General features: G+C 41.9%; 2 protein-coding genes across 5 annotated transcripts in view; one reads left to right on the top strand and one right to left on the bottom strand.

Annotated features, from left to right (window-relative positions):
* Ercc3 (ERCC excision repair 3, TFIIH core complex helicase subunit) overlaps positions 1-21,092 on the top strand; it is a 28,530-nt gene extending 7,438 nt beyond the window's left edge. For all 4 annotated transcript variants that reach the window (XM_021721779.3, XM_005315883.5, XM_013365914.4 and 1 more), the window contains exons 9-15: positions 1,298-1,482; positions 6,361-6,563; positions 13,051-13,147; positions 14,154-14,271; positions 17,046-17,164; positions 18,889-19,041; positions 20,485-21,092. In XM_021721779.3, the coding sequence (XP_021577454.1) occupies positions 1,298-1,482; positions 6,361-6,563; positions 13,051-13,147; positions 14,154-14,271; positions 17,046-17,164; positions 18,889-19,041; positions 20,485-20,616 (1,007 nt within the window). In that variant the 3' untranslated portion in view covers positions 20,617-21,092. The remainder of the gene's footprint in view (positions 1-1,297; positions 1,483-6,360; positions 6,564-13,050; positions 13,148-14,153; positions 14,272-17,045; positions 17,165-18,888; positions 19,042-20,484) is intronic.
* LOC101969514 (SS18-like protein 2) lies at positions 3,163-3,958 on the bottom strand. The gene has a single exon (XM_040294196.2). The coding sequence runs from the start codon at positions 3,860-3,862 to the stop codon at positions 3,629-3,631; it is 234 nt and encodes a 77-aa protein (XP_040150130.2). The 5' UTR covers positions 3,863-3,958; the 3' UTR covers positions 3,163-3,628.
* Positions 21,093-23,772: the final 2,680 nt, after the last annotated feature.

Below are 23,772 nucleotides of genomic sequence, written 5' to 3'. Positions count from 1 at the left end.
GGGGGGTGGGGGGGTGGGGGGGGTGGGGGTGGGGTGGGGGGGTGGGGTGGGGTGGGGGGGTGGGGGGGTGGGGGGGTGGGGGTGGGGTGGGGGGGTGGGGGGGTGGGGGGTGGGGGTGGGGTGGGGGGGTGGGGGGGGGTGGGGGCAAATGGTTTGCGCCACCATGCCTGGCTAGTTAAACCTTTCTTTATAAAACAGATTTCAGGGAGCCCTGAGAAATAAATTAAGTCCAAAGTTGAGATTACTCTAATAAAGTGAAATGTGAAGCATACATAGAGCATTCAAACATTATTCTTTTTGCTTTTTGAACATTGTTCAGAGCATCTGTTTCTTTTTGTGTAGTGAAAGCTCCTCCAGCATCTGTGGATGTCTGAAGATCCCTACTTGGTCTGTTCACAGCAGACCAGGTAGTAATCCAGATGTCTTTGGGGTGCAAGCATCAGGGCACAGGCCCTGTGGTAAGAAGTTACTTGGCATGTTCAGACAACACAAGGTGGCAGTGCAACTAGAGGAAGAAGAGAGTGGTAGTCAAGGATAGGGCAAGATGGAGGTGTCAGGTCACAGCAGGGACTTTGGCTTGCATCCTGAATACGTGGAAAGCCATGTGAGGGATGGAGCAGAGGGTGACCAAGTTGACTTGCATGTAAAAAGATCACCATGTTAAGCTTCAGTGTGTGAAACAAAAACTTCGAGTTTGACAACCGTGTTATTTCACTGTTCCTGTTTTTCAATTGTGTTTTGGTGCATTCTGGTCTCTTTTTCCTCTGATTATTGTTTTTACTTATTTCTGAAATGTCACTAACCCTACCTTTAATTATGTTGTACCGTAAGCACAATTCAATTCAACCTTCTGTCTAGAATTTTTTAAAAGTTGAGCCCATGAAGACCTATAAATTGAGGCTTTTAAAATGAATACCCTATACCCTTTTTGAATTTGATAGATGGGAAAGAACTATAACATTCAGAACAAAGGAAGAAAATAGATGGGAAAGAACTATAACATTCAGAACAAAGGAAGAAAAAATAAGTTGTTAGTTGACCAAAGTTAATCTGATTGGTGGTGTCTGGAAAGGGGAGTTTCTGCCCCAGTCACCCCTAGGTGCTTGATGCTTGGGGCAGAATGATGCCTGGGATTTCATTGCTGTCTTAGGCTATGTTTTCTCCGTGGTTTCTGGGAAGATGGTGGGAAGCTGAGCCCCTGTCGTGTCAAAGGCTGGTGCTAAGTCATCATAAAGCTGCATGTGGTAATTAAGCAGTTTAGAAAGTGATCGTGTGAATGTTTTCCTTGTTCCCCCAGCTAAGATGTTCCGAAGGGTGCTCACCATCGTGCAGGCCCACTGTAAGCTGGGTTTGACTGCAACCCTTGTCCGGGAAGATGACAAAATTGTGGACTTAAATTTTCTGATTGGGCCCAAGCTCTATGAAGCCAACTGGATGGAGCTGCAGAACAATGGCTACATCGCCAAAGTCCAGTGTGCTGAGGTAGCTGGGCCTGGTTGGGTGGGTGTCTGAGGGAAGGACTCCTTCTGTGGGCAGGGGGACATGATCAGGTTGATTCCTCATGGCAAATACATAGGTCAGGACGTGGGCTAAACTGCTGCTACCTATTGCAATACCCTTATTCACCCTGTGGGGTGGGCATGTTAACCCATTTCACAAATGAACGCAGCAGGATCCCTTGTCCTCAGTCACGTGGTCAGTAATTGGTAAAGTCAGGATACTAATGTAGGACACTGGATCTATACTCCATGAGCATCCTCCTTTTCTGACTGAGTCCCTAAAGTGTTCTGCCTACCTTTACCCTGAGGGGTCCATCAAGGCCACTCCCAGTGTCAAAACCCCAAGAAGACAGATTGTGGCCTTAATAATTTTTTATTTAAAAAAGCATATTTTCCCAATATTTTTCTCAAATGAATACTTGCATAGGTATGTGTTAAAAATCCATGTTCAAAGCTAAATATTTTTAGAAGGAACAACAACCAAAAAACCCCTTTCTGGTACTTTAAAATGACTGTCGATCAGTGGTAGAGTAGGGTGGTCTCTGTCCTAAAAGTGTGAGAAGTGGTCTCCTGGATAAAGGTAAGTGTGAGTAACCTGTGAAGATTCTTGCTGTGTTGAAAAAAATCCTCACCCTGTAGTTGTGTCTATGGAATCCCCACCATCTAAGAACAGGTACTGGGACCTTCAAGGTCTTCTGTTCCTCCCATTTTCATTTCCTTTCTACCTGTCAGTGCCGACTACTATCATGCAGCTTGTATTTGTTATTGTCTTGCTTTCATTTATTACTTTACCTTCTACATATATTTCCCTCAATATATGTTTGCCTGATTTAATTTAAAAAATTATGTCAGTGGAATTGGGTTATTATGTTTCTCTGTGACTTTTGTCTTAGCATTTTTATTCTTCACATGATTCTTTATTCCTTTTTGATGCTGCACATATCTGTAGTTCATTCCTTTGAATCACTGTGTAGTATTCCATTATACAGATATACCACAGTTTAATATATTACAGAATACTACATAGCAATTAAAAAAAGTTTTTTTTTTTTTTTAACATTGATAGATATTTGAGTTGCTAAGTTGTTCTTTTAACAGCTTTTTTGGGTTTTAATTTATACACCCGTAAAATTCATAATTGTTAATGTACAATTCTATGATGTTAGCAATGTAAAGAGCTGTGTACCTATCCTCACAATCCACTTTAAGAAAAATCCCAACACCTCACAAAGTCCCCTTGTGTCTTTTTGGAGTGTATCTCTAACTCCTACTCCTAGCGCTGGGCAACCACTAGATTATTTTCTGTCTAAATTTGGAGAATAGATTTTTTTTTTTTTTGTCATTTGACAATGTTGCCGCTTTTTTTTTTCTTTTTTCTATTTCCTAATCCCTCTGTAAGAGTTTCTCTATTCACAGTGTGAACTGTGACCTTATAGTGAGCCCCTTCCTTTTTTTTTTTTTTTGAGATAAAGAAAATTACACATCTTTTATTATCAGATGATACTAGATAATACTAAAGAATCACTATTAATTTTGTTGGCAACACATAACAGTAATAATATAACAGTAGTATTGTTACATACCTTATGGTTATTAAATCCTTACAATTTTTGAGGGAACCAAATACAACACTCTACACGGAAATATCTATACCTTCATATCGTTCTTTTGTGGAAAAGCAAGCTTTATTTCAAAGTAACCCAAGAAGAGAAGAGGGGTCAGGGGGAACACATTTACAAACTGGATGGGAGCACACAGATACTGTATCCATTTGGCAAAGGCTCAGTCAGAAGTCTCAGCAATTCCTGCTGATCCTCCAACACCTACTCAGTTTCCTCTTCAGGCTGAAACTAAAGAGTAGTCTTGAAGATGCCCATGATGTCTTTGTTATCCAAACACACTCCCATTTCAGGAAAGAGGACACCTGGGGTCTACCTTCTGGGGGATCTGATTAATTATTAAAAATAAATATTTACATTGAGAATATAGTTAAACTAGTAGCTTCCTTCACATTTTCACATTTTAAAAAGAATCGGAGGTTGCATGTTTTAAGCAGTTGAGTTGGTAAAGATCCTGTCTCCATTTTATAGGAGATGGATTACATTCAATTACTCCTTACAACTGAAAGATCATTCCATTGCTTTTGAAGTACTTGATGGGCTGGCATCTGCGATGGTAGCTAAATAAATGAGATTTCTATGTAACACATGCTGGTACTGGACACACTCATTCGCTCGACCCTTGTTCTGATACTCCACGATACAGCGGATTAGCTGGTCATTCTCCTCCAGGAGCTGCTGGATAGTCTCTTGATTGACTTCTGCCTTGCCCCTCATCCAGTCAGGTACAAAGGCCACCGACATCGCTGGGGGCCCGGGTCGGCACCCCACCTCGGAAAAAGACCCGCACCCTGTGGCCAGAAAGACTCTATCTCTGCGCGGAAGTGCCCCGTGAGCCCCTTCCTGACAGACATACTTTGAAGGAATGTTCTGGGCTGAAAGTTTCTGAATGTTCAGTATCTTAGTTGTGTTAGTCAGCTTTTCCTTGCTGAAACCAGATACCAGACACAACTTGAAGGAGAAAGATTTATTTTGGTTCATAGTTTCAGAAGTTTAAGTCCATGATCAACCATTTCCATTGTTGTAGAACTAAGTTGAGGAAGAACATGGCAGAAGGATATGGTAGAAGGAAGCTAATAAACTCTTGGTACCTGGAAGAAGACACACAGAGATAAAGAGAGAATAGGAGGAAAGAGACAAGGAGAGAAAAAAGGACACGTCCCCAGTGACCTACTTCCTCCAACCATGCTTTATTTTTCCTAATAAATTGTTTCCTGCTTATAGTTTCCACCAGTACCCAGTTAAGTAATCAGTAGATTAATCAATCCACTGATAAGGTCACAGTCCTCATAATTCAATCACTTCCCCAAAGTTCCACCTCTGAATATTGCTGTACTGGGGACCAAGCCCTCAACACATGAGATCACATCCAAACCATAATATGCTCAGCTGTTTCCCAAAGTGGGTGTTGCAATAATCAGCAGTGATTGATACTTCACATCTCCTTTAACACTGAATAATGATTTTTTTCTTTTGATTTTTGCTAACCTGTTAAGTGTGAAGTGGTATCCCTTTATGGATTGAATTTATATTTTCCTATTTACTAATGACATATCATGAGCCATTTGTGTTTCATGATTTGTGAAATATAGAATTTTAAAGATTACACTGTGAAAAAGAACTGCATTGGCTATAAAAAATAGAAATTCATAGAGTCACAGGTAGGATGTGGCCCAAAGGGAAATCAGCAGCACCTGTGGAATTTGAGCTCCACTTGGCGTTGGCGGCTAATAATGTTGTCCCCTAATTCTGCAGGGCTGGCATCATAAAGAATTGGTCTGTCATGATTGTACAGAAGTGGCACTGGCTATGGGAGCTTTATTCCTTATTCTGTCAAACACATGAATTTGAAATTAGTATTATTTTTTATCAGCCTCTGAACTTGCCAGCTTTGGAGTTTTGAGTGAGATTTAGGATGCAGGCACAAGGATGAATGAAAGCCCCTGATACCACAACAGGATATGGTAGCTTGGCAGCAGAGTGTTTTGTACTCATACCCCTGAGAGTCTAACTAAAGTGCTCCTGGCCCTGCTAGGGTATTGGGCAAGGGAGGAGTTCTCAGGAGCATTGCTGACTGTGTGTGAGGTTCGGTCTATGGAGAGGTTCCTAGCATCAATGGTTGGAAATCTGGTTTCCCTCACTTGCACATAGCATGAAAATATTTCCCTGGGTATGATAGTGTTTAAAAATCTTTGTTAAATGATGAACATGAGAGTGTCCCAGTTTAACATTATGTATTAGATTTTGTTTAATTTTGTGAATATATTTATAGCTATACAGTAATTCCCTCCTTATCCCTGGGAGATTTTTTCTAAGACCCCCAGTGGATGCCAGAAACCTCATATAGTACCAAATCCTGTAACCTCATGCATTTTCCATCTTTGCTAAGCACTTAATATACTGTGGCTGAAAATTTTACAGTGTGTAAGGTGTAACAGCAAAACCAACAATAATTTCTTTGCTTTTACAATTTCACAGATAAAAGGTTTGAACTTAACACAGCTCTTAGAAACATCAGCATGTGATTTTTTTTTCTTTCCCAATAAATTGAGAACTTTTACCTTTTTTACATGCTTCTCTTTGACACATCCAAATTGTCAGCATCACTACTCTTGTGCTTTCGGCCATTATTAAGTAAAATAAGGGTTACTTATACAAACACTGAAATATTGGGACAATCAATCTGATAACTGAAATGTCTACCAGATGATTAACAAATAGGTAGTTACATAGTGTGGATAGGCTGGGGAAAGGATATTCACATCCTAGGCAGAGTAGAACAGGTCCATGTGAGATTTCACTGTGCTTCTCAGAACCAGTGTGCAAGTTAAAGTTTGTGGATTGTTTATTTCTGAAAGTTTCCATTTAATATTTTCAATCTCCCATTGACCATGGGTAACCAAAACCACAATAAGGGAGGACTGCTGTTTTGAGGTATAATTCATGACCATTGGCTTTGTTTTGAAGAATTTTAAAGCTAATTCTGCTACATGAAAGGAGCTTCAGAGTCTCCAATCATGTGATGTTTAAACTTGCAAAATGACCCTTTTTCTTTTTTCTTTTTTTGAGAGAGAGAGAGAGAATTTTTTAATATTTATTTTTTAGTTTTCGGTGGACACAACATCTTTATTTTATTTTTATGTGGTGCTGAGGATCGAACCCAGCGCTTCGCGCATGCCAGGCAAGCGCATTACCACTTGAGCCACATCCCCAGCCCGATCCTTTTTCTTATTTGCATCCAGGTTTGGTGCCCAATGTCTCCTGAGTTTTACCGGGAATATGTGGCAATCAAAACTAAGAAACGAATCTTGCTGTACACCATGAACCCCAACAAGTTCAGAGCTTGCCAGTTTCTGATCAAGTTTCATGAAAGGAGGAACGACAAGATTATTGTTTTTGCTGACAACGTGTTTGCCTTGAAGGAATATGCCATTCGACTGAACAAGTAAGAATTGAAACCTTGGAGTTTCCTCCAGGCCAGTTTATCTTCCCCACTGAGAGGAGCAGAGGTGCCTATTTCTTGGGATCTGTAGGTCTGGTTCTCTGCCCCTGGTCCCAGGAGCCAGGCAAGACAGAGAAGAAGGTGGTCAGAGTTGGAAGTTAGAACATATAGGAAGGTGGAGCTTGTTTACCCTGACCTCAGAGAATAGGGGCCATAGAGTTGTGCAGTGCTGGGTGGGCACTGTCTCAGATCTAGGCTCCAAGTGTGCATGGGAATTGGTGTCTGGAGTTTCAGGCCAAGTGAGCACTGTCGGTGGAAGTTAAGGCCAGACTGTATGGTTCAGGGGCAAGGAAGGAAGGCAGGATGGGCTGGGTCAACATTCTAGGTGTGGATTAGTATCTGAACCAGAACTTTTTGGGAACTGCTCCCTGAACATCCTCACCAAATCACAACCCACACCTACACTTAACATCCTTGCCATGGCAAAATTCCTGCCAAGTAAGAAAGAGGAAGCCTGTGTTTCTTCCTGCCACAAAAGGACGAGGTTCTCTTTGGAGACAGGTCTTTAATTCTTTTGTGGTGGTGGATAGAGGAGAACGAATATAGACCAGCTTCTTCCTAGAAAGCTGTGTGCTAGGAGTCCTGTATCTATGTATGATTCAATCTTCACCTCAGCCATATGATGTATTATTGTATGGATTGGAAAATAAGCATAGAAAAATTAAGATTTCTCAAGTTTCTAAAATTGTACTTTTTTTAGATTTAGAAAAGGTATTTTTTTTTTATCCAAGTTAACATTTAGATTATTATGAAAAACAATAGTTCTCTGTACCTCTGTTTCTACCTTGTTCTCTGAAGGCAGCCACTTTGAATATTTATTTTTTTCCCTTCATTTACCTTCTTATTTCTAAGTAGTTTATGCAGCAATTTCTGGATTATCAATAGCAGGAATTGCCTACTACCTTGCTACTATAGGAGTTGAGGGTGTATTTTTTTTATAAACACCACTTTCCACCCCACCTCTTTGTTTTCTCTCCCACCATGCTCCCAATACAGTAATGGCACAAGTTTGGGATTAAATTAAAATTCAATGCTATGTCATTTTGACTGTATAAGTATTGTTCAGATAGAGATATGTAAATGTACTATGATTATGTTTTTTTTAATTTGTTTAGTTGTTGCTTTTGTGTAGTTTTCTATACACTTGATTACTCTTCTCCAAACTTTTCACATAACCAGAAGCTCCCTCTCAATAGTGTCAGGTAATCTCTAAGTTCTGGTTTTTCTCTTTACCTGGTCAGATTCATTATTCCTCTTCCGCCTCTGTTCTGGCTTGCTTGTTACCTAGGACTAGGGATACCAGTAGATGTCATCTTGGGCTTCCCTTGGACATAATCCTGGGCCTCACCTTTTTAATTGTGTTGAACCTCTATGTCCTAGTCTCAGGTCTCCTCTTTCTTAGTCACTTATTTTGTTGGAGCAAATGCTCCATTAGATTCTTGAGGTTTTTAAGACTTAGAGTACTTGTATATGTCTTTACTCAACTCCTTCAGTAGTTTGGCTGGTCCTTGGTATTTATTTACATTGAAGCTTCTTGTGTGGCTGCTCAGGAGTCTGGTGCCATCCAGTTCCTCTGTTTGCAGTCTGTTGTGGTCTTTGTGTTTCCTTCTTCTATTAGATAGGATGATCTTTCCCTCTCTTTTTTTCTCTTTATAAATTTCAAAATGCTATACCTAGTTCAGTATTTTTTCTTTCATTGTAATGGACATTCATTAGGCCCTTTCAGTATGGAAACTTGTGTCCTTCAGTTCTGAGAGGTTTTTTCTCCTTTTCTTTGCTAATCATCATCTCTTTGTTTTCTGTTTTTAGAATCTCTATCAGTCAGATGTTAGATCTTCTGAACCACTTCACCCATTTTCATATCTTTTTCCTCATATTTTTATCCCTTTGTCTTCTAACACATCTATTGGAACTTTTGTTAATTTCTGAGAGGTTTTTTTTTGTTTGTTTGTTTGTTTGTACTGGGGATTGAACCCAGGGGCCTATATCCCTAGTCCTTTTTATTTTTTATTTTGAGGTAGTGTTTTGCTAAGTTGTAGAGACTCTCCACAGTCTTCTGAGTCACTGTTATTATAGTTGTGCACTACTGTGCTTGGTAACAAGAGTTCTTCTTCTTTTTTTTTTTCTCAAATACTTATTTTTTAGTTGTAGGTGGACACAATACCTTTATTTTATTTTTATGTAGTGCAGAGGATCGGACCCAGTGCCTCACACATGCTAGGCAAGCGTTCTACCTCTGAGCCATAACCCCAGCACGCAAGAGTTCTTTATTAATAACTTTTTTTTTAAAGAGAGAGAGAGTTTTTTTTTTTTTAGTTTTCGGTGGACACAACATCTTTGTTTTATTTTTATGTGGTGCTGAGGATCGAACCCAATGCCCTGTGCATGCCAGGCTAGCGTGCCACCACTTGAGCCACATCCCCAGCCCTATTAATAACTTTTAATAACAGAGGTAGCCAACTGTGGCTCTCTCATGTGTAATGGAATGAGAATTAAAAATTTTGCTAATAACTTTTTTTTTCTTTTTATTTGAGTATAATGTCTTCTTATTTCAGTCTATAAAAGCCTTTGAAGCTTCCTTCTGTTTTCTTGCACTGTCTCTCTTTGTGGGTTTTTTTTTTTTTTTTTTTTTTGCTTTGATTCTTTTAACTTCTGTCTTTTTTCAGAGTTTTGTAATCTGTGGCTGCATTTTCTTATTTGAGAGTCAGTCACTAAAAAGGTGACAAGCCATTCTGTATGTCTTAGTGGAGATGGACCTCCCTACAGAATGATCAGGCAGGCACTGGCTGTTTTATCCAGAGATTGATAAGATATAAGTCAGTATCTCTAGGTCTTTTCTTGGGGTCTAATCTTTTCTCTGGAAGGAAATTTTCCAACCCCTGGGTACCAGTGTGTGGGAATAGAGGAAATGGGGTTGTGAAGTCTTAGCCTTGAGGAGATGCTTTAACCTTCATGCTTCACTTTCTGTCTCGCTTTTGCCCTCAACTCTGCTGATGTCCTGAGTATAGACCTTCCTTTTTCAAATCCTGGAAAGGAAGGCTTCGCCTGAAGCCTGCTGTGGGAATCATGCCAGCTGTGGGGCTGAGTCTCTGCTCCTTATCCATACTCCCAGGCCTGCTGTCTGCCATTCTGCTTGCCACCTCGCCTTCCAGCACAAGTGGGCACCAGTTCTTGAACTCTTCTGTGTTTTGCACAGAAAATTGGCTTGTTCTCTGTTGACTTTCCCTCCTGCCAGCCCAGCTTCTGCTTTCCCTAATCTGTTAGCTTAGTCACTGTACCAGCATCCATCTGCTTTTCAGCTTCCAAGATGTTACCCACTGCTCTTATCTGCTGTTATTTCTTCTGTTCTTGTTGTGGGTTTTTGTCCTTTTAGCCCTTTACTGTCAAATTAGTGTCAGTTCAAGAGCAGCAGCAAGACAGTGCTTCTGTTTACTATGTCAACATTTACTATTTTAATAAGTATATTCCTCTACCCCCCTCAGTGCTCATCTGGAGACTTCTTCAGGTGGCCTCCCCACACCTATTTTGAAACACCCAAGGCTTGTTTGTGACTGCAGCCATTTGAGCCTGTGGGCAGAGATGTTAATTTGCCTGGAGCTGGTGCTGGCAGTGCTAAACCAGCCTGACAGAGGGAGAAGTAGCCAAATGTGGCTCTCTCATGTGTAATGGAATAATTACAAATTTTGCTAATAACTCTCTTTTTTAATTTTTTTAATATCTGGCTTTTAACTGTAGAAAAGGGTCAGGCACAGTGGTATACACCTATAATCCTAGTCGCTCGGGAGGCTGAGACAGGAGGATCACAGAGTTCAAAGCCAGCCTTAGCAACTGGTGAGGCGCTAAGCAACTCAGTGAGACCCCGTCTATAAATAAGATACCAGATAGGGCTGGGGATGTGGCTCAGTGGTAAAGTGCCCTCGAGTTCAATCCTTATTACCCCACCACCACCACCACCACCAAAAAAAGGGGCTGGGTTTGACTTGGTGGTTAAGTTCCCCTGGATTTAATGGCCTGTTCCAAAAAAAAAAAAAAAAGTCAAAATGTTCTTTGTCCTGTTTTCTTGATTTTGAAATGATTCTGCGAATTCATTCTTAACTTACAATGGACAACCTGATGTGTCCAGTGGTGGTAAAGGGGGTTCTTCCAGCTTTAAAGAAAGGAATGGGGTCACCGCACAGTTGCAGGAGACACTGTTGAGGGTATATGCAGTGTGAGATATTGTGGAGTATCATCTGTGGAGACACACTTTGATTTGGGTACTAGCTCCTCTTTATGTGAGTTTCATGACCTCAGTAAAGTACTTCACCTCTCTGAACCTCCTTTTATTTCTTGGTCACTTGGAGCTACCACAGGGATTTCTTTCTTTTTTTTTTTTAATATTTTTTTTTAAGAGAGAGGAGAGAGAGAGAGAGAATTTTTTTAATATTTATTTCTTAGTTCTCGGCAGACACAACATCTTTGTTGGTATGTGGTGCTGAGGATCGAACCCGGGCCGCACGCATGCCAGGCGAGCGCGCTACCGCTTGAGCCACATCCCCAGCCCCTACCACAGGGATTTCTAATGCCTGGCATCTCACAAAGGGTTCTCCAAATGTTCGGTTCTTTTCCTGGAGGGTGGTTACCCTTTAGGTGTTCCAGTTCCTGTATGGGGGGAACCTTCAGATACTGAGGAACTCACCATTGTGTGAGAAGTTTTTTCCTGGTGGTGGAGGAATAGTAAAATAACTCCCTAAAAATCTGGGTGTGAGGAGACAAACTTCTTTTTTAAAAAATTATTTTAAATTTAATTAATTAATTAATTAATTATTTTGAGGGGTGCTGGGGATTGAACCCAAGAACACTGAGCTACATCTCCAGTACTTTTTATTCTGAGACAAGGTCTCACTAAGTTGCTGAAGCTGGCCTCAAACTTGCAGTCCTCCTGCCTCAGCCCCATGGGTAGGTCGCTAGAACTACATGCTTGTGCCACCACTTTGAGCAAGACAGATTTGTGGCTTCCCAAGCTTTTTTCCATGACACACAGAAAATGATGGATTGTGTGGTACCCTGATACTCTCTGTGTCAGGTGAGGCAGCTTATGTCTAGGTTATCCTGTGGCAGTCAGCCTGGGTGTTCAGCTGTCCCAGGTTCTGCCCAGCCTCTGTGTGGCTGAAGGGTTTGTTCTCAGGTACATCTGAGATCATCTTGTAGGGTATTGAGTAGCACTGCACAGAGTGGCAAAAGCAGTGCATCCTGTGTCCTTACCAGGCACTGTCCTGGACACCATTGGGCCTGGCCATGAGATAGCCACATCTGGGCTCCATTCCCTTGGGCTCCTGTTTTTTCATTTCTTATTGATACCAGGGAATGAACCCAGGGCACTCAGGGAATGAACCCAGGGCACTCAACGATTGAACCACAACCCCAGCCCTTTTTTGTATTTTATTTAGAGACAGGTTCTTGCTAAATTGCTTCATGCCTCACTAAGTTGCTAAGGCTGGCTTTGAACTTTCAGTTCTTCTGTGCAAGCCTCAATAAGTTGCTAAGGCTGGCTTTGAACTTTCAGTTCTCCTGCGTCAGCCTCCTTAGCTGCTGGGATATGCACCATCTCACCCAGCTCTGGCCCTGAACCTTTTGTGTAGATTGAGGAACATGAACATTAACCTTTTTAATTCTGATGGATATTGGCAATGATGAGTGGGTTATTTTTATTTTTTTTAAGTAGTACTAGCTCAGTGCTTGATATAAGTAGGCCCTGGATCTTTATTCCTGTCTTCTTTGTGCTTGTTATCATCATCATTACTGTTGTTAGAGTTTTGGAGAAGCTATGGAAACTGACTACCAGCACATTCCCATATAGAAGACAAGGATATGACCATCCTAGGTGCCATAGGCAATGACCAGTGAGGTTCCCAGAGGCTTGTGCCCTTGAGCAAGGAGCTAGAAACTGAAGAGAAACTTTTGAATTTGGTATTCTGTGAGTGCAGTGGGGAAAAGGTTGAAGGGCCCTTTTCTACTTTCTGCTCATTTCTTAGAGGTTGTTTGTGACGTTGGAGAATGTTGTGTTCAGCCTTTGATTGGATGTAGAATTGTTTCTTTGCTGCTTCTCTTAGGCTTCATGAAATCGAAGCTTATCTTTACCTAGGGTGACAGATGTTGGAGGAGGAAAAACTATAGTAGGAAATAAATAAGTCAAAAAGGGAATCTTGAAGAGGGTGGTGGGCCTGGGCCTAGAAGCAGAGGGGGTCGGGCTGGGGCTCTTGGGGAAGACTGGCAGGGGTGGGTCTGTAGCTAGTTGTTGTCATGGATCGTCTCATATCCCAGTGGACATGACCTAGGGCTTCCTCTCAGAGAAGACCTTGCTTAAGCTTATTTTTTCCATCTGCTGTGTTTTCAGGATAACTGAGGTATGATTCTGTGATTTTTCTAACACATCTGTGTTCTTCTTTAGACCCTATATCTATGGGCCTACATCCCAGGGAGAAAGGATGCAAATTCTTCAGAATTTCAAGCACAACCCGAAAATCAACACCATCTTTATATCCAAGGTTTGTGTGGCACATGGAATAGTGGGGGAATCCTAGCTCCCAATCCCAGAGGCCTAGGGAGTATACTCTTTCCTGGACAGTCAGTTCATGTTAATCAAAAGATATTCCCTTGTGCATTTTTATTCCTACATGCCCAGGGTCTGGGATCATTAGGATTTTCATGTGTCATCTATAAAGGCTCTTCACTTAGCAGAGATTCTTCCTACCTCTTCTTGGGATGTAGGAATTTTAGATTGTATTTCCTAGGAAAGGAACTAAAGTTCTTTCCTACTATCAGAAGCTGTGGTCTGATGGTTTAAAAGTCATTCAGATGAAGACAGACCTAAAACCCAGAAGTGCATTTTCTCTGTAGAGTGATCATAGATAGGAAAGTGAGCATTAGACCCTGCTTGTGGTGACCCTTTGGTGGCCAACTTCCCAAGTTGGACATCCTGCCCATAATTAGAATCCCGTGCTGGGCAGCGGCCCAGGCCACATTGTCTCGTAGGTGCTGCTGCTGGTCTCAGTGATTATCAGATGATTTTGACCTATTTCTATAGCCATAGAAACAAGAAAATTGATTTGGGTACTAGCTCCTCTTCATAGGAGTTGCATGACCTCAGTAAAGTACGAAAATTGACGTGAGTCTGTGTTATCTTTGCATGCAGCACTGTGAGCCTTGCTGAGCCACGGTAATTTTTCGGTGCTGTTAGAACCCACAAGGTCCTAGAGAGGCAGACCCTTCAGGGGGGGTCCACCACTTCACTTTTCTCTGTATCAGAAGGACCTTTGTATGGAGAGGAGAGTGTTTTTTTAAATGATCTACAGAGCAGATTTAAATTATAAGCCAGGGCTAGGGATGTGACTCAATGGTAGAATACAGTTTAACAAGCCCAATGCCCTGGGCTCCATTCCCAGCATACAAAAATAAATAAGTAAAATTTAAAATTCTGAACCAGTTGATTTTGTGTGTGTGTGTGTGTGATGTAAAAACCTTCCTAAGCTTACAGCTGCTTCATTTCTATAGGTAGGTGACACATCATTTGATCTTCCAGAAGCCAATGTCCTCATTCAGATCTCATCCCATGGTGGCTCCAGGCGACAGGAGGCCCAGAGGCTAGGACGGGTGCTTCGAGCCAAAAAAGGTAACAGCAGCTTTTCCTCCTCTGCTGTGGGTGGAGAAGAGTCTCCTCTGGAACCACTTTGGTTAAGGAAGGGAGGGATGAACGACAAATGTATTCAGTGCCTCAATCTTTGTCCCAGGACCAGAAAGACCCTGAAGAGAGGCAATCCCAAAGCAAGGTTTAACAGCCACATGGTCCTCGCTTTTCATACCATGGGAGTGAACATGGGGATGTTTTCCATGGCAGTGGCCTGCAGTTCACATGAGTGTGCTCTCAGCTAAGCAGTCTTAGTGAGGGGGCTTCCTGTGTGTATTGACTACAGCAGAAGGACCCAGACCTGAGCCATGGGCATGGCAGGGACAGATGTTGCTGAGATGTGGCTGCCTCTTTCCTACTGGGACCAGGCACATCCTGAGACAAGGAAATAGGCCCTGTCCTCAGGGAATTTTCTTATCAAACCAGGAAGCACCTGAACTACTAGGATATTTGAAAATGAAAGATTAGTGGACATAAGTTGGAATTATATTGTATTTAAGAATGTTTAAGGCAGCTGGTTGATTATATAATAAATAAAAGCAAGGCAGATAGTCAAAGTAGCATGGACTGAGCTCCAGATTAGCTATGTGACCTTACGTACATTATTAGCCCCTCTGAACCTTGGTTTTTCCATCCAAAGTGGGGGTGATTGTGCTGTCTTGCTGGACTGTTGTAGAAATGAGCCTATAAAACAGAATACAGTAGACTGCTTGATAAACTTTTATTAACTGAATATAGTCTGTTAGCAAATGTGAAAATAACTCAATCCTTATTCTTTCTCTCACATACAAAAAAAGCAAAGCTAATTTGAAAACACCTTTGAATTTGATTAGAATTGTATTTTCTCAGTCAAAATATTTTGGCATAAGATATCTAGCCCTTTGGAATAGTGGGGGATCCTAGCACCCAACCCCAGAGGCCTAGGGAGTATACTCTTTCCTGGACAGTCAGCTCTTCTAAGAGAAACCATTGAATTCAAAGGCAGTATATAGATTCTTAACCTCCTGATATTTGAACTGTGAAGCAGAAATGTTCAGATTTTCCTGAAGAATCAGATCTTTCAGGCCTTAGTATTTTCTGTCCTGGTTTCTGTCCTCATTGTCCCTGGTTAGAGGTTTTCTCTCTGAACTGCTGTTTTGTTGGCTTGTTTTTAATCAGGGATTTAAGCACCTGTGATCCTCTTAAAGTATACTGTTCAGTGACTTTTTTAGCATATTCACAAAGTTGTGCAGCCATACCACAACATACACTTAGAATATTCTCTTCACCCCCAAAAAGAAGCCCTTATCTGTTACCAGTCATTCCACATTTCCCTTGCTCCCAATCCCTCAGCCCTAGGCAACCACTAATCTACTTTTGTCTCTATTTTCCTATTCTGGATGTTTCATTAAAAGATCACACTGGGTTCCTCTGTGACTCACTTCTTTCACTTAGTATAATATTTTCAAAAGGATTACTCAGGGGCTGGGGTTGTAGCTCAGTGGCAGAGTGCTTGCCTAGCATGTGTGAGGCACTGGGTTCGCTTCTCAGCACCACATATAAGTGAAAAATAAAATAAAGGTCCATTGACAATGAAAAAAATATTTTTTACAAAAAGGATTACCCATATGTATCAGTACTTCATTCTCTTTTTGTTGCCAATTAATATTCCACTTATGAACATATCATATTTTATTTATCTGTTGATGGACATTTGGGTGATTTCTGATATTTGGCTCTTAGTGCTACTGTGAAATTCACATACAAATTTTTGTATGGATGTTTTCAGTTCTCTTGGATATATACTTAGTAGAAATTGCTGGATCATGTGGTAATAACACTGTGTTTAACATTTTGAGGAACTTTTTCCAAAGCACCACTATACAGTACGTGAATGCTCCATTTTCTTCATATCCTTGACAACAGTTGTGATTATCTGATTCTACATCCTGGTGGAGACGAGATGACATCTCACTGTGTTTTTTTGTTTTGGGTATTGGGGATTGAATTCAGAGGCACTTGACCACTGAGCTACATCCCTAGCCCTATTTTGTATTTTATTTAGAGACAGTCTCACTGAGTTCCTTAGTGCCTTGCTTTTTGCTGAGGCTGGCTTTGAACTTATGATCCTCTTGCCTCAGCCTCTGGAGCTGCTGGGATTACAGGAATGTGCTACACGCCTGGCTCTCATTGTGTTTTTTTTTTTTTTTTAATAATTTTTTTTAGTTGTATTTGAACATAATACCTTTATTTTATTTATTTATTTTTTTAATATGGTGCTGAGGATTGAACCCAGTGCCTCGCATGTGCTGATTGAACCCAGTGCCTTGTGTGTGCTAGGCGAGTGCTCTACCACTGAGCCACAACCTCAGTCCTCTCATTGTGGTTTTGATTTGCATTTCCCTGATTAATGGTGTTGATGTGTTCGTTGGCCATTTGTGTATTGTCTTTAGAGAAATGTCTGTTCAGATCCTTTGCCCATTTTATAGTTGGCATATCTGTCTTACTGAGTTGTGATAGTTCTTGATATATTTTAGATGCAAGGACCCTATTAGATATGTGCTTTGCAGGTATTTGTGGATTCTTTTTTAGTTTCTTATAGTGCTCAATAGAGGCACAGAAGGCTTTAATTTTGATGAAGTCCCATGGGGAAAAGTCCGAGTTTTTCTGCCTTGCCTGTAGAAGTTTCTCACTGTGGTGCTTGCTTCCAAGCCTGGGACTTAAAGCTCCTGGCATTCTAACATTCTTCTTCCCTACTTTCTGTCACCTTCTTCCTGCAGGGATGGTTGCAGAGGAGTACAATGCCTTCTTCTACTCACTGGTATCCCAGGACACACAGGAAATGGCTTACTCTACCAAGCGACAGAGATTCTTGGTAGATCAAGGTTATAGTTTCAAGGTATGTATCCACTAGGTCTCTGGCTAAACCATGACCAAAGCCTTTCTGGTATTCTGGCCTCCAGGAGAAGTGGGGGCACCAGCCTGAGACAAACCTCAGGCAGAGAGCCTTAGGGTATTAGAGGCTTTGCCTCAAACTCCTTTGTCTGTGCACAAACTACTGGAGACAGCATTCTGATGTTGGTGGGAAATATGGGAAATGTGGTAGCTTGTCCACAGTGAGGTGCCTAGGCGCTGTGGCCAGCCCTGTACAAGAGTGAGCCTCCTAGGGTTCCTTTCTCAGACTGGTGCCGCTTCTGTTGCCTAGGATTGTCTTTACTTTCTCAGCTGATAAGCCCCAGCATCTTCCCAGATATTGGAACCATCCATATCATAAACTGGGTCTTTAAATAACTTGGGAATTACTAAAGCTTTGGCTAATTTTCATTGGCTGGGGTAATTTGCTTTCTTTCCCATTTACATAACTTATAAGTTTGTGTTAGGATTTAGTGTCCCAAAGGGTTTTATTTTGTGGGTGGTGGTGGAGGGTTCTGGAAGCAGGGGGAAAAAATTCCTCTTGGTGCTAAGGATGAAACCCAGATCCTCATGCATGCCAAGCATGTCCTGTACCACTGAGCTGTACCCCCGGCCTTCAGTCGTGTCTCTTAGTGTGTTGGAGAGTTCCCATGTTTAGCCTTAGAGGACAAGATTGTCTGGCTTCTCTTTTAGCCAGGGGCAATGACACTTTTCAGACCTCTTAGGCTTGACTAGAGGACAGGACACGTTGGGTTTTGATCCCAATTTTTTAGAAGATTTGCATCGTGACCCAACCCCCTCATCCATGCTGATAGTAGCACTCATAACTCTTGGTCCTTGCAGTACCTCAGGGTAACAGGAATGCCAACTCAGAAAGAAAACTCTGATTCTTTGAAAGGCTAGCCTGGCAGGTACATGTACACATGATATCTATGTTGACCAACCTACCTTTGTCCAGAGCAGCCAGTAAGAGTTCTCTGGGTTGTGTGACCTTGAGCCATCGTGCCAGGGCAGATATGTCCCACTGATTGTAGTCTGGATGTCTGGCCACCTAAAGGACTAAAATCCTTATTTCTAGAAGTTTTCCTTTTACATTATGCAGAAAATTGGAGTGTGTGTGTGGGTTGAGAGGGAGGTAAGGGGTTATCTTTACGTAATTAGCCCAGGCTTTCTGCAGGTTTAGGTAAGTCTCATAGTAAGTTATCCCTGTAGATGTGAAAACCCATTTTCGATCATACTGTCATCTTGTTTTTTTAGAGAATATCTGTCCAATAAATTCTCAGTTCCTGAAATTATTAAGTGCTTTCCTGCTGGAAGCCCTGGGTGCCAAGCATAGCAGGGTGGAGGATCCTTGTCAAAGGGCACAACTTTAGTTGGTTTCCCTTCCTTACCTGGTTCAATATGGGAAGACTACTGAGGGACTACAGTTACTAGGGTTCCTGTTGATCTTCTATGTGAGATTATTAAATGCTCTGCACTGGGAGCAGAGATTCCTCTGTAATTCCTTCATCTCTGTCTTGGAGTCATTAATGTAGCTGTTACAGGCAGCTCTGAAGCTGGTCTCTAGAACACCAGAGAGGAGCCTCTCCATTGGCCACCTGGCTGGCTGTGTCTATGGGAAGGAAGCGACAAGAAGTGGACTTGGGAGAAGGCTGAGTGGTGCCAAGGGGAAGATAACTGAAAGGGAGGCATCTGCTTTTGAATTTGCAGGTGATCACAAAGCTTGCTGGCATGGAGGAAGAAGAGTTGGCATTTTCCACAAAGGAGGAGCAACAGCAGCTCCTACAGAAAGTCCTGGCGGCCACTGACCTGGATGCGGAGGAGGAGGTAGTGGCAGGAGAGTTTGGCTCCAAGTCCAGCCAGGTGAGCCAGTGGGTGAGGCTGGAGTATGGCCACTTACATATGCACACATTCTTGGGGGCAGGGGCTGGGGGGTTTGGAGACAAACTTGGAAAAAAAAAAAACTTGGAGAATAGAATAATAGAAACAACTCCGATTAATCTTGTAGTGCACATCCCTTCCTGAATATATGTTGTCCAACATGGCTGAACTCTCAGTGGCTGTGATTCATCTTCTGCTTGTTCATCTAACAGTCTGGCAGGAGCATTTGTTAGTATATTGGTGTTGGAGCCCAGGAAGGTGAACAGGTGACTCCAGACTCTGCCTCTCAGTCTGTGGGGGCAGAGGGTGAGGTGGCAGTGACAAGACAGTGCCTGTTGTTGGCCTTGGGCAAGTCAGCTCGCTTTTGGTTTCCTCCATAGTGATAGAGCTGAGCCTTCTACTCTGGGAGATGGGTCTGAGGATCAGTTTGTATGATAGCTTCAACATGTATTTTGAAAAATTTAGAGTTCTTTTAAATTTACTGAATGCCTGCTTCGTTCCCAGGTAAGTGTAATGTGGTGTGATTAATGAGAGCATTGTCATGGAGAATTGTTATTAGGCCCTTTCAAGGAGAGAAGGGCAATTGAGTCAGATGCTGTTGAAATTCAATTAGTATTAAAGCCAAAAGGTGACAAGTGGCTGTAACAAGGTAAGAAGGAAGCACCTCTCATCTGAGCTGGTGCTGCTCTTCCTTCAGCTTAAGACGTCCTCCTGCCAGAGGTTTGCAGCTTACACTGAGACCCAGAAAAGCTTGGTCTCCGTGGTTCTCACTGGCCCTAAGGTGAAGCCCTAACCTTGAAGTCAGTGCTTGGCTGCATATTTCCCCTGTAACATGGATTCAATGGTGTGCTAGGCTCTGGGCCAAGCCCCTGACCTCTGTGATTTCTGTTTATACCTCATCCGTCAGGGCAGATGTGGTTATCTCCATTTTACAGATATGTTCATTGAGGCATGGACTTTCAGTACTTGCCTGACGTCTTCCAGTGAGAGGTGGGGCCATGAGTCAATCCCAGGGCTTTTGGCTTTTTCCTTGATTCAAAGTTTTTTGTGATATCCCAGCGAGATTTAAAATAACGAAACTGTTGAAGTTGTCATTAAGGAAAGCAGTGTAGCATTCTAATTAAGAACAAGAGTCTCAAGCCTGATTGCCTGTGTTCAAGTCCCATTTCCTTAGGAACTGTGTGATCTTAGACAAGTTACTCAATCTCTAGGCCTCCATTTCCTTTTCTGTAAAATGAGGTTTATAATGATTATAAGGACTACATGAGGTCATACATGTAAAATGCTCAGAATGATGCCTGAGACACAGTGACCAGTAAACATTGTTTAAAAATAATAAAGTATATTGAATTTGATTATAAATTTATTAAATGAGTCTTTTCTCTTGGAGAATAACTGTAGCTTGGGTTCTCCTCTGCCTCGCAGGCATCCCGACGCTTTGGCACCATGAGCTCTATGTCCGGGGCTGATGACACTGTGTACATGGAGTACCACTCATCCCGAAGCAAAGCTTCCACTAAGCACGTGCACCCTCTTTTCAAGCGCTTTCGGAAATGATACCTACCCAGGTTACTTGGTTGAAGACTGGATGCTTGGTCCCAGCATTGGAAAGGGATTTTTCAGTGTAACATCTTCTCTCCATGTCTATGTACTTTACTATAGCACCAGCCAAACTGATCTAAACTCAGTATCTGCTGACCATATTGAAGAAAATCAACACAGAGGTTTGGTTCTGCCTTCATGTGTCACCCAGGTTTTAAAAAAGAAGGCAAGATTATTTTTTGATTTTTTTTTTTTTTCAAACTTGTTTGGGAATGGGTCATTCCTGTATATAAAAATTTGTACTGGGGGCTGGGGTTGTGGCTCTCACACGTGAGAGGCCCTGGGTTCAATCCTCAGCACCACATAAATAAATAAAATAGAGATATTGTGTTTAAATACAACTAAAAAAATAAATATTAAAAAAAATTTTTGTACTGTTTAAAAGATGTTTATCTTGATGCTCAGCTAAATAAACAAAATGGAACATTTCATCCTCTTTGTTGAAGAAGTGTTTTTTTGCCTTGTCACTTTATCTACATGACCAGGCTCCATTGAGGACCTACTTAGTAACAGGCATAGAGGAATAAGGCGAAACATATCCCTAGGGAGCTATTGGGGATACACACCAAAAGATGGAAGAAGTGTTAATGGGGAACAGCCTGGGGATCTTGGAGGTAGGTAGTCCTGATGGAATTGGGGCTTGAGAAGTTGGCATTGGACCCTGTTTGTGTGTTCTGGTGTATCAGCTTGGGGCTTTGGTTTCTACAGCTCTCTTCTGTGGCCCTCACTGCGCTCCATGGGCTGGTTTGTGGTAGATACCCACAACATGTAGGCCTTCCAGGTTAAAAGCCTGCAGTTTAAAAGCCATCACCTCCTCTGGAAGCCTCTATGTACAGGGCTCCTGGTGCTTCAGTCTGAGAGAACCATCTCTTATTTCTCCCCCAAAACATGTTTTAGATATTCTAGGAGGTTGAGTTCTTCTAAGGACACTTTAGAACCCTTGAATCCTAAATGGTGAGTTCCTTTATTCTTAAAGCTGTCTGAGCTTTTCTGTCTTGTTCCTGATGTGAAAGAAAATGTGTTGAGGACAAGAAAGGCAGAGCACAATTGTTTTGTGGAAGGTAGGATAGGCATGCACAAGGTAAAAACTTGTATTCTGAGAAGGAAGCTGTTCTAACAATAAATAGTGTTCACACCTGGGAAGTTTTGAAGCCTGCACTAAATAAAGCCTCCAGAGTGACTGTGGAGGTCCTGCAGCTCAGCCATAGCAACAGCAGCATTCCATTTTTATGTTACCAGCGCCAGCACACCTAAACTGTGCTCTGTAAAGCAGCCACAGACCCTGCCCAGGGAGGAGACAGTGTCTGACATTAGGGGACTTTTGAAGGGCTGCCTTCTCCACATTCCACTTCAGGAGCTGATCTTTGGAAACAAGCACATTCTCAGTGTCAGGTCAGGCATTGGTGTTGCCCGGCAGGTAGGACTGTCCGTGCGAATCCCAGGAGATGGCAGTAGCCCCCATATGCAAGGAGAGAAAGCCCTGGGCAGCTAGACAGTTCTGTGTACAGGCAGGCATGTTGAGCCCTATGGGCTTGCCTGGCAGCCCTGGTGTGCTGGCAACCAGATGTTCAAACTTGATTAAAACACCCATTATCTTCAATCTTGTCTGTCATGTCATGTCTTGTTCTTGAAATATTCAAAACATTATCACATACATTCTGTATTTTCTCATTTCTTGTTCTTGTGCTCATGGATTTCTTGACTGCTGACTTCTTGACTTATGATGATGATTTTTACCTGAGCCCTCTGATCCTTGAAAGTAGGGATGGGGGTGTAGCTTAGTATAGAGCACTTGTCTAGCGTGTACAGGCCCTGGGTTCAATCCGCTGCACCACACACACAAAGGAGGAACATTTAAAGGAATTGCTGTTGTTTTTTTTAATTGTAGATAGACAAAATTTTTTTTTTAATTTATCTTATTTATTTGTGTGGTGCTGAGGATCCAACCCAGTGCTCCACACATATGAGACAAGCACTCTACCAACTGAGCCACAACCCCAGCCCAATTGCTCCCCTTAATTCTGGGAAAAAACTTACTGCAGAGAATCACCCTTCCTTGTATGTAAGACTCACAGGCATCCCCCTTTTTTTTTACCTTGAGATAAGGCTAGACAGGCCTTTTGAATTCCCGTTCTTGGCTTCATAGATGATAAAAGTTCTTGTCTTCCCCCACTGATTAATTAGATCAAAACCAAATTTTGGTGGAGATTCTCTTCTTTCCTCAAACCCCCGAATTTTGACCCACCTTCTGCCTCCTGAAAATAGACTTGCCTTCAGAATACATCATTATGTGATCTGACAGTGCCACCCAGTTTGTTACCCTAATTACCTGTCATCCTTTTTCTTTTATTTTTGTGGTACTGGGAATCAAACCCAGGGCCATTCTATCACTGAGCTACATCCCTTTTTAAAAATTTGAGATAAGATCTTGCTAAGTTACTGGCTTCAAACTTTCTGCCTACAGGCTTGTACAACCATGCCTAACTCTAACCCTCTTTCAACTTGTTTCTTCCTCCCTATAAGTAAATCCATTTTGCCTAACTCTTTAGTCAGACATAAGTCCCTATGAAATGGTCCCCCCTTGTAGTAATCCTTTCAAAATAGTTAACCAAGTCCTAATTTGTTTTTATTCATCTACTGTGGAACAAGCTCCTTTTGGTAGGGGGTACCAGGGATTGAACTCAAGAGCACTCAGCCACTGAGCCACATCCTCAGCCCTATTTTGTATTTTTATTTAGAGAACAGGATCTTACTGAGTTTAGCGCCTTGCCAGTTGCTGAGCCTGGCTTTGAACTCACGATCCTCCTACCTTGGCCTCCTGAGCCCCTGAGATTACAGGTATGTGCCACCACACCTGGCACAAGGTCCTTTATATTCTCTAAATTTCCAAATGTTTGTTGCTAATATAGAAACAGTTGATTTTTTATTTCTCAATACCATATTCTACAACCATGCTAAATTCACTTGTTAGTTCTAGGAGTTTTTTCAGTAGATTGCTAGAATAAGTTGACCAAAATCAGTAAATATTTTAAAGACTTGAAAATTGTAGAATACTCCACCAATAATACCAGAATAAGAATTTTTTTCAATGACCCAGACCATTTGAAAAGA

The sequence above is a fragment of the Ictidomys tridecemlineatus genome, chromosome 7 (genome assembly GCF_052094955.1).
Source record: "Ictidomys tridecemlineatus isolate mIctTri1 chromosome 7, mIctTri1.hap1, whole genome shotgun sequence".
NCBI classification, from domain to species: Eukaryota; Metazoa; Chordata; class Mammalia; order Rodentia; family Sciuridae; genus Ictidomys; species Ictidomys tridecemlineatus.
Note: the sequence above shows the minus strand (reverse complement) of the source record. Positions and strands in the feature narration are given on the sequence as shown.